The sequence below is a fragment of the Sceloporus occidentalis genome, unplaced genomic scaffold (genome assembly GCF_023333645.1).
Source record: "Sceloporus occidentalis isolate IW3139 unplaced genomic scaffold, rSceOcc1.0.p SCAF_6, whole genome shotgun sequence".
NCBI classification, from domain to species: Eukaryota; Metazoa; Chordata; class Lepidosauria; order Squamata; family Phrynosomatidae; genus Sceloporus; species Sceloporus occidentalis.
Window position 1 is genome coordinate 86004634 of NW_028316986.1, and position 11208 is coordinate 86015841.

At 42.3% G+C, this 11208-nt stretch overlaps 1 protein-coding gene across 3 annotated transcripts in view; it reads right to left on the minus strand.

Annotated features, from left to right (window-relative positions):
- AIG1 (androgen induced 1) overlaps positions 1 to 790 on the minus strand; it is a 130300-nt gene extending 129510 nt beyond the window's left edge. For all 3 annotated transcript variants that reach the window (XM_089530261.1, XM_089530260.1, XM_089530262.1), the window contains exon 1: positions 469 to 790. In XM_089530261.1, coding sequence (XP_089386387.1) covers positions 469 to 609 — 141 coding nt within the window. In that variant the 5' untranslated portion in view covers positions 610 to 790. The remainder of the gene's footprint in view (positions 1 to 468) is intronic.
- Between the last annotated feature and the right edge of the window lie 10418 nt (positions 791 to 11208).

Sequence of the window (11208 nt, forward strand, 5' to 3'; positions counted from 1 at the left end):
ACATTTGTATGAGTGGGTTTTTTTAACCTCAAGGTGTCTGCATGTCCTCCTTTTCCTGGACCTGTCCTCCATTTCAACCTTCTGTCCCAGAGGACTCCCCAAATGTCCTCCATTTTGAGCATGCCTAAGCAGCATGGATTTACATTTCCAGGAGTGTTTTTACCTCAGGGTGACCGGATGTCCTCCTTTCCCCGGACCCGTCCTCCATCCTCAACCTTTCCAGGAGGGATCCCAAAAAAAGTCCTCCATTTTGAGCAGGGCTAAGGAAGCATGGATTAACATTTGTAGGGAGTGTTTTTAACCTCAGGATGACCAGGCCAGGCCCCAGAACATACTCCAACTCCCAGAATTCCATAGCCTTGAGCCAGAGAAAGAGTTAAAGCGCTGCCAAACCGGGTTATCTCTCCAGTGTGGATGCAGCCTAAGAAGAAGAAGCGGAGGAGGAGGAAGAGGGTTGTGAGGACTTACCAGGTTGATGAAGGTGAGGAACTTCCAGCTGCCTCCATAGGTCTGGTGCGCAGGCATGTCAATGGCCTTGTAGTTGCAGAGGACGGAGAAGTAGGAGAGGAGGATGGCCACCCGCAGCACCTGGCAAGGGACCAGCGCCATGTTGGAGGGGGGGGGGAGGAGGAGGAGGAGGCAACCTCAGCTCCGAAGGAGAGCACTGCCTCTATTATGCCTACATAGATATACTGATATATGCCTATATATGTGTGTGTACTGTGTGTTTGTGTCTGCTGCAAGGCCGCGCGCCAGGCCACGTGGGTCCCCTTTTGGAACGCCCGCGAGGAAGAGGAGGAGCGTGACGTCATCAGCAACAGAGAAGGCAAAGGGAGGCAACAAAACAGAGACGGACCAAAAGGGGGGGAGGGAGAGAGAGCAATAAACAAGGCGCGCGCAGACGTCTCAGCTTCCGGGTTGGCTCTGGACGGGCGCCATTTTGTTTTAGGGGCAGAGTTCGAGATACACTACTACATCCAGCCCTTTTAGCCTGTTAAGACTATCCTTCAGACTTAACTGAAAGAAGGAAATGGGCAGCATGAGCTTTCCTACTAGGCTAGTTCAGATGCATCTGAGGAAGTAGACTGAAGCCTAGTAGGAAAGCTCATGCTGCCCATTTCATTATTTACATTAATAATAATAATAATAATAATAATAATAATAGTTTATTTGTATTTCCCACCTCTCCAAAGATCAAGGCGGGATTACAGCAATAAAACAATACAAAGTAATACACAGTAATACAAAATGTTGATACAATCAATAAAACACTAATATTGAATTTAGGGATTCCTATTAGTACTCTAAAATCAATTTATCAGTAATCAGTGGTCGAAGTCAAGAGTGGGCTATTGTCGTCAACTTTTATTTAGTCTCCAAGGTGCCACAATATCTCTCTACTAATACTACTACTACTACTAATAATAATAATACCAAATGCATCTGAGGAAGTAGGCTGAAGCCCAGGAAAGCTCATGCTGCCAATTTCTTTCTTTCAGTTAAGTCTCAAAGGTGCTATAAGATTTCTCTACACAATAATAATAATACCAAATGCATCAGAGGAAGTAGAGTGAAGTCTATCAAAGCTCATGCTGCCAATTTCTTTCAGTTAAGTCTCAAAGATGCTACAAAGCTCTCTACATATTAATAAGAAGAATGTTAATTCATCTGAGAGAGTCGAGTGAGGTCTAGGAAAGCTCTTGCTGCCAATTTCTTTCTTTCATTTAGTCTCAAAGATGCTACAAGATCTATCTACATAATAATAGTAAAATAATAAAAATAAGGACTGGAGTGCAGCTTTGGCGCAGCTTCTGGCCTCTTAAGATGTGTGTGTCATTTAAACAGCATACCTCCAAAGTGACCCAAAGCAGCTTTATTTTGGCCTGTCTGTATGAGCCCACAGTTTGGCTACCACTCCTGAAAAACATCAAAATCAAGAACCAGCAAATGCAAATGAAAACCACCCTGGGTGGGGGTGGGGGGGTCCCAGCAGATAATGGATCATTAATTAGACACCCTGAGGCCTTGCCATTCAACAAGAGAACAATACGCAGATGAACATGTAATCCACTTCCTCTCAACCCCACTATATATATCCCACTCTCTTCCATGACAGCATTCTCTGAAGATGCCATCCACAGCTGCTGTCAAAACGTCAGGAATAAACTCTTCTAGAACATGGACTCATAGCCTGAAAAACCCACAGGACAAGTCACACTCTCAGCCTCAGAGGATGGCCATGGCAACCCCACCCCCTCTGAGGAAACCTTGCCAATAAAACCTTGCCAGGTTCACCTCAGGCTTGCCATAAATCATAAGACAAGGGGTCCTGAAGATGTCTCATCCACATGGTCGCTTGAAAGCACACAACAACAGCAACAGCAACATAGTCTTTTAATGCATTGCCAGTGTAGCGTAGTGGTTTGAGTGTTGGACTAGGGACTTTGGGAGACCAGGGTTTAAATCCCAGCTCAAGCATAAACACCCACTGGGTGACCTTAAGCAAGTCACGCTCTCTCAGCCTCAGAGGATGGCTATGGCAACACCATACACCCCGAAGAAACTGGCCAAGAAAACCCTGTGATAAGGCCAACATAAGTAAAAAATGACTTGGAGTCACACAACAGCAACAACAACCATCTCCAGGTTTGTTGCTGTTGTTGTGTGGGGAGAGGTTTGGAGACAGGATGACCAGATGTCCTCACCACAAAGGAGGACCTTCCAAGAAAAATGTAGGCCATGACCAAATAAAGGCTAAAAGCACTCGTATAAATGTGGAGAACATTTTAGAATATCCTCTTGGGCAGAAGACTGAAATGGAGGACAGGTCCTTGAAAAGGAGGGTGTCTGGTTGCCCTGTTTAGAGAGAGAGGCAAGTCAGTATGCCAACATGGAGGATGCTTGCCCTAGCTGCCCTTGAGGAGCATCTTCGGCCTCTCTGTTCCTTCCCTTGGGTCATATTTCATGCAATAATTCCATCTTTCTTCAACATTTTTAAAGGGTGCAGGCAGGGACAAGAGGAGGGCAGCATCCACACGGCAGAAATAATTCACTTTGACCTCAATGCCAGGGATCAATGCTATGGAATTCTGGGATTTGAAGTTTGCTGTGGCTCCAGAGTTCTCTGACAGAGAAGGCTAAATATCTCACAAAGCTACAAATCCCAGAATTCTATAGCATTGACCCATGGCAGTTAAAAAGTGAGGTCAAACTGGATTATTTCTGCAATGTGGATGCAGCCTAAGAGCAATTCACCACCACCACCGCCATGCAACGTGGGGGTGGGGGTGGACTGTGAACATCTTTTAACATTTTTACAAACTAAAAAGAAAAAGAATTTCCAAAAGAGAGCTGCTTTGTACAGAGCATGAAACTATCCCATTGCTATTGACTTTTCTGGATGGACCTGCTGCAATCCAGTCAGACCTCCCATTGCAGGGTGACCAGACTCCCTCCTTTTCCAGGACTTGTCCTACATTCCAGTGTTCTGTCCAGGAGGAGTTCCAAAATGTCCTCCATTCTGCACAGGACAAAGGAGCATGAATTTATATTTCTAGGAGTGTTTTTGACCTTGATGTTGTAATGTCTTACATTTTCCTTCAATATCCTATGTTTGCAGTTAGGACACCAGGTCACCCTGCTCTAGGGATGCCATATCCCTCCTGTAGGCGGGACAATCCCTCTTTGGGCGGTACCAACCCGGTCCCGGTCTGGTTTGGCGCCAAAACCGGGACGGCACCACCCGCGGCCACCTCTGTCCCTGTGCGTGCCACGGGGGCCTCCAAGGCCTCGCTGAGGCCTAGGAGCGCTCTCCGCGGTCGGAGCTCCAGCCGCGGAGACGCTCCCTCCCAGGCCCCGGCGAGGCCTTGGAGGCAGCTCCGCGATCGCGGAGTCCTCCAAGGCCTCGCGGGGGCCTGGGAGGAGGAGGAGGCCGCTTGCCACCGCGGCGATGGCTGTGACGACGGGCGGCCCCCGCGCCCCTTCCCGGCCTGAGAGGAATCCGAGGCTTCCTCCCAAGCTGGGAAGGAGGACAAGGTTTTAAAATGTAGGACCTTTTTTTTTTAATTTCCTGGCTAGGAAATTAAAAAAAAGTCCTACATTTTTAAACCTTGTCCTACATTTTTCCCGGTTTGGAGGTCCTCAGGTATGGCAACCCTACCCTGCTCCCATGCATAGCTGGGTTTCTCTGTATTTTCCTGTGGGTTGCTTTCGCTGCCATGTCTGAGGAAGGAGAAAAGGGAGCCAGGAAGTTTGGTCTCTTGACAATTGTGCTGTCACTCTGCACTCTGCTTTTCCTTTCTCTGTAGCCTTTTTGAAAGGCGAGCTTCCGGATTCTTCTTCAAGTCCTGACAGTCGCCTGTCTGTGGGCTGGTGGCAATTGCAGGCCAAGGAGAGGGATGCCTTGCCAACACTGTGCCCTCCAGTGCTGCCCCCTTCTCCCACTCACCAGGGCTGAGGAACAAGGCCATGCCTTTTTAAAACCAAGTGCTCTTTTGTGGAGAATAAATGCAAACATATTTTTAAAAAATCTTTGAGTGAGGGGAGTTCTGTAAATGTTTCCTAGGCAAGGAAAGAGGAAATAAAGGACAGTCTTTGGCTGCATCTGTACTGCAGGAATAATCCGATTTGACACCGCTTGTCTCAATGCTGTGGAATTCTGGAAACTAGTTTTGTGAGGACTTTAGCCATCTCTGAAGTTTATCACACTGGGGCTGATTTTGGCATTAAAGAGAGATTAAAGTGCATTTAAAGCATCCCGCAAATGAAGCGGAAATGACAAGTAATTGCATGAATGATTATCAAACACAATTGCACAAATAAAGTGATATTGGAAATGCATTGTCACTGAAATCCCGAAAGTAAAAAGATGCATGTTAATGCTTCTTTGTGACCACTTTAATGGCGGGTTTTGTGTTTCGTATAATTATGTGATTTTTCTGGGTTATTCACAGGATAAACTCCCAAACTCCTTTGTGTGATAAACTCCTTGCCAGATTGCTCTGGGGCCACCACAAACCAATTCCCATAATTTCATGCACTAAGCCATGGCAGTTAAAGTGATGCTGTAAGCCGCTTTGATTGTTTTTACAAAAAGCGGGGTAGAAATAAAAGTTTTATTTATTATTGTTATTATGTCAAACTGGATTATTTCTGCAGTATAGATGTGAGCCAGGTGCTCTTGTGTAGAGAATAAATGCAAATACAGTGGTACCCCGGGATACGAATTGACCGCGTTACGAAATTTCCGGGATACGAAAAAGTTACATTGGAAAAAACTGTTCCGGGTTACGAAAGATTTTTCGGGTTACGAAATTCATTTCGGCGCGAAATTCAAATGTGAAGCGCGGCTAGCGGCTTTCCAGCACCTTTTCGGGTTGCGAAATGTATCGGGTTACGAACGGCGCCGCGGAACGAATTAAATTCGTAACCCGAGGTAGCACTGTATGGTTTTTTTTTTAAATCTTTGAGTGAAGGGAGCTCTGTAAATGTTTTCCAGGCAAGGAAAGAGCAACTAAAAGGCACTCTTTATTTCCTTCTTTATAAATCTTTAGTAGCCATCATATTCTTGGTGCACTATGCAGGTGGCTGGAGTCTTTCCAGGACTGTGCTGTAGTGGTGAGGACAAATATATAAAACCTTTTAAAAGCAGCATATTTCTCCAGTGCTTCATACTCCTCCTTCTGCCAGCACTTACGTTGACACAGTTACTGTATGCCAGGGCAGCACACCAGTAATGTAATGGCCTCTCATTTCCAGAAAAACAATGAAACAGTGAAACTTTCCCTGCTCCCATTCTTCTTGAAATCCAGTCCATGACCAGAGTCTTGATGTGGTGCCTGGATGTGTTTATGCACTGGTCTGGATAAATATGGAATATATATTATATTGTGATATAATGAAAAAGTTGGTGATATGTGGGATCAGGGACCTGTGGGAAGTGTGGGTGCCTGTTTTAGGGGGAGCTACACTCCATGTGAAAGAGCATGTGTGCTTCTGCTCTAGATGCTAAGGAAATATTAATGGTCAGTTGGTCCTCCCTTGGTTACAACTCGATATACTGACTTGCCTTTTTCTACACACTTGACTGGTACATTCCAATAATTTAAGCGTATAGTATCACAGAACTGGAAGAGACCATAAGGGAGATCCAGTCCAACTCCCTATCATGCAGGAACACTATCAAAGCACTTTCGACATATGATCATCCAGCTTCTGTGTAAAAGCCTCCAAAGGAGAGTCCATCACACTCCAAGGCAGTGTATTCCATTGTTAAACAGCTCTTGCCATCAGGAAGGTCTTCCTAATGTTTAGTTGGAATCTTTTTCCTATAGTTTGAATAGATTACCCTGTATATGGAGCTGTTATTGAAGAAGATCCAGGGCCTATTCACCATACACAATTGTAGCACTATCACTCCACTTTAACTGCCAAGCGTCCAATGGAATATGGGATTTGCAGTTTATGGAGGGAGATTTAAAACTCTCAGCCAACGTGCTCCAGTGGCTCAACTGGCTACAAACCCCATGATTTCATAGGATGGAAACTTGGTGGAATAGTAATGTTGTACCTATGTCGCCTTAATGGGACGTCAGAGATTTCAGCTGATGTAGAATTCTGCTGCCTTCTTCCTGATAGAGTTGTGATAGTGAGAGGCCAAATTACTCTCACTAGGTGCAAAAGTTACTAAGTTGATGCCATAGTGCTTTGGACATGTTATGAGACAACATGACTTACTGGAAAAGAGGATAGTGTTTGGGAAAGTGGAAGTTAGTACAAATAGAGGAAGACTGCAACACAGGTGGATAGACTCAATCAAGGAAGCCATGACTGCCCTGAGTTTTCAAGGCCTGATGGGGCTCTTGGAGACTTCTCATTCATAGGTTCATCATAAGTAGAAGCTGGCCTAACAATAAGCTTATGCCATCATTTCTCAGAAGGTGGTCTATTCAGTCCAGATGGTCTGCAAAAAGGCTGACAACTACACTTGTCCCTCCATTTTAATCAAATCCGTGAATAATAAAATCCGCAAATATCAAAGCCGCAAATATGAAGGGATTAGTGAACTCTACTTCCAAATCCAGAAGCAAGATGAATGTTGAATCTCAGTTGGAACTAATGCTGACAAACATTAAACCCAACTTCACCAAACATTGCTGATAGTAGGTGCTTCCATCACATCAGAAAGACATGATAATGTGAATTGAAATACTACTTCTTTTTATGCAACTGACTTGTAGAACAAAACAAATAAATAATCAATCTGAAATTCCTGCACGTTTTAAGTCTTCAATGGAAGGAAAACATTTTGCCGACTCTCAGCCTGCCTCTGTAAATTTCACCATTCGTTGAGATCTCTGAAATTCTTACATTTAAACACATCTTTACTGAAAACCTGTTTGTATGTCTAGGGAGAGGAGGGCCCTTGAAGTTGCCTATTTGAGATACACAGACTTTTGGTGGCTGGCTGCAGCAGTATGTCTGCAGTAAACAATAATACTTAACCTAGGAAAGAGTGGGATTCTGCTCTAGCAATGCTACAGTGGCCATGTATGCAAAGTAAATGGCAGCTGCCACCAGCATTGCATACTAAGTATGTAAGGGGAAATATATACTTGCCAGCATTTTTTAAAATTGATCTTTAAGTCTGGTCCCTAAAATGGAAATAATAACAAAGATGGAGGCTGATGAAAGAAAACAGTAATACCTGGAAGAAGATTTCAAGTGGTTTCTAGAAAGTTTAAAATATTTTTGTTTACTTATGCAAGGCTTACCTAACCTGGTTGTTTAATTTCACATCTACACGTTGTTAGTTTTAAGTAAAGGATTGGCTAAAATGTCAGTTTTTTGTATGTGTATAAGAACTTACCCCTGTTCTTTCCATGTTGTTTGTGCTGCTGGCACCAAATCTATCATTACTTTTAAAGATATTTATTTATTTAGCACTGTAGATTTGCACAAAGATGTTATGAATACCTTCAGTGGGATGAATTAGCTTGCTTTATCAAAGCTGCATCTTATCAAAGCTGCTTAGTTCAAATTTGTGAGATAGAAAATTTAGAAAGACTTTTCAGACAGCTGTACATAATAATCGGTATGTGTTTACCAACAATGTATGCCACCCTTTGTCACATAAAATATGTTTATATTATTAACCAAGGAAAGGAGAAGGATATTCTGCCTTATTTCATTGAAAGAGCATCACCATGCATCATTAATGAGACCCTAGAACTTTTTGGGATGCAAGAGGCTCAGCATTGGCAAGCAACTAGGCAAATCATCAATAGTTTGGACTACTTGCAGGTACTTCTGTTTTCTTACAAAATAATGAAAAGGTGGAATACATTGCATAACAGTGGTGGTGATGATGATGATGAAAAACAGGGGGTTAGGCTGGATGACCCTTAGCTTCCCATTCAACTTTATGATTCTATGACTCAGATATATGAGCCACAGTTATTCTAGTGCCATAAAGTATTGAAACTAGCACCAGACCAAATGTGGAGTGCATACCAAAATTACAGGGAAGACATATTTTCTGAAGGCTATTTATTCAGAGATTACTTTTGAGTTGCAATTTTGCAATAGGCCTGCCTTTTTCAGATTTTTCTCCAGCACACAAAGTGAAAAATGACTGCTGCAAGTTTCTCTGCCCCATTCTCCTACTCCAGGAGCTAAGCCCAACCTTGATTAAATAAAATGACTAAGGAATGTAAATGCTTCCTAGGGCCAGTGAGAGCAAGAAAATCTACCTTCTGCTTCTGTGATTTGGACTCTCCAATCAGGCCATCATAACAGCCATTATAGTGCCTAACAAGGAGGACAAATTACTTCTCCCACCCATTATTGTTTAATCATCCTTAACTAGGAACACTTTTATAAGCACAATGTATACTTAGATAAGCCTTCTGTGTATTCAGTGTAGCATACCCCAAGTAAGTGAGCACAGAATAAAGGGCAGGTAGCCTTTTTAATTCATGAGAGGACTCATACAATAACTTATTGTTATTTAATAACATTGCAATAACCTTTCAGTGATATCTTTATTAACCAACTGAAATGCACAGTATACTAGTTGCAAGCTTTCGAAGTTCCAAGGCTTCTTCATCAGGCAAGATGTTACAAACCAAACATGAACTTCGAAAGCTTGCAACAAGTATATTGTGCATTTTGGTTGGCCAATAAAACTATTACTGATGGATTTTTGTTTGCATTTGTTAAATAGCCAACAAAACTACCCTTGCATGATTTCTGTATTGTAACATCCTGTTATTTAATAACATTGTTGTAAAGGACAAGTGAGTGGATTGTAACATTCAACCAAGGTAAAACAATTTTCTTCTTCTGAAATTTGGACTGGATTAGCATGTTTTACCTCTTCACTTACCAAATTGCTCTTGATGCAAAAACATGGAGGCTTCTTGAAAAATCCATTGTCCTCTGCCTACAAGAAGCCTGTGGCCTCACAAGAATAGAGACAGTTTGGATTGCAAGAGAAGAGTCCTGTTGAGATGCAAATGGACTTTAAATTTCATGGACTTTGTTAAACTCCCAATTTCCACATGGCCAGAAAGAGGAGGAGCCTGCCTGCAAAATTTACCCTCCTCATACCATCTTAACTAAGGAGACAAACAACAAAATGCAGGCATCTTACTAAAATCTCTAATTTTTTTCTTCTGTTTGGTTTGTAACATCTTGCCTGATGAAGAAGCCAGTGGAGTTTCGAAAGCTTGCAACAAGTATATTGTGCATTTCGGTTGGCCAATAAAGGTATCACTGGTTGGTGGATCAATGCTGTGTATGTGTGTGCTTCTGACTGATAATTCCTGAAAGGACTCAAATGCATAGAGGTATTGGTCCAATTTTGCCTTGACTGTTTTGGGAGGGACCTTGTCTAATCTGGGGTGTGGTAGTGTGTCAAGTTCCTAGTGCCCCCCACTTCAGCATCTATGCATTTGGGTGGGGGGTAGACTGGAGGAGCATTTTCCTTCCTTTGAATTTATACTCTACCATTCTACCAACATGAGATCCAAGGCAGCTTACTGCAAGGTTTAAAGCAAAATGACACTAAAAACATGATCACCATATAAACATTTTTGAAAATTGGATTAGTTTCTGTTCTGTTTAAACATCTACAATTTAAAACAGTATAAAATTATTTAAAGAAAAATAACTATAAAGATTTTTTAAATGCAGTGCTTGTACCAACCCTTCTGCACAACTTATTAATCATGAATTGTTTGCTTGAATAAAAAGTCAACTTAGCCTCTTGTGGGAGAGAACTCCACAGCTTGGGAGCAGTCATGTAAAAGGCCCTGTCACATGTCCTCACCAGATGGTCCTGTGACAGTGTTAGAATAGAGGGAGGACTCTTTCCCAAGGCCCCATACAGACAGGCCAAAATAAAGCTGCTTCAGGTCACTTTGGAGGTATGCTCTTTAAATGATGCATGCATCTTCAGAGTCTGGAAGCCATGCCAAAGCCACGATCCAGTCCTAAGGATTGGAGCGCAGCTTTGGTGCAGCTTCCAGACTCTTAGGATACATGCATCATTTAAACAGCATACCTCCAAAGTGACCTGAAGCAGCTTTATTTTGGCAGTCTGTATGGGGCCACAGTCTTTCATATAATTTGGTCCTAAGACTTTTCTGTAATTTTTCCAGCTCTAAAATATCCTTTCTAAAATGCAGTGATTAGAAATGTATACAGTATTCCAGATATAGATGCACACAATTTGGATTTTAACAGCAATAATACATTGGCTTGATATTTTTATATCCGTCTCACACAACTCCAAGATCCCGTTCTAGGTCACCCACTGCCATCTCAGATCCCATCACTATATATATATATATATATATATATATATATATATATATAATTGGAAAAATTATTTAAATGTTGGATATCAAGTTTATTCTGATAGAGTGATGTCTCCGTTTTATGTTTGGATCTTTTCTTCTGATCTGTTCATGCAGTTTAAAAAGTGTACCATCAAATTTTGGTAGTTATTGGTTTAGGTCAAGTAAAGCAGTGATGTCTGCTTTAGTTTTGTTTTCATTGTCACTTTTTGATGGATGTGAAGGATTTCTTTGAAATAGGTGTTCCTCTGTAGAAGCAAGTGTTATGTATTTTATTGATTTGTAGGGTCTGCTTTTTTAAAACACACACACACACACACACACACACACACACACACTAAATAGAGAT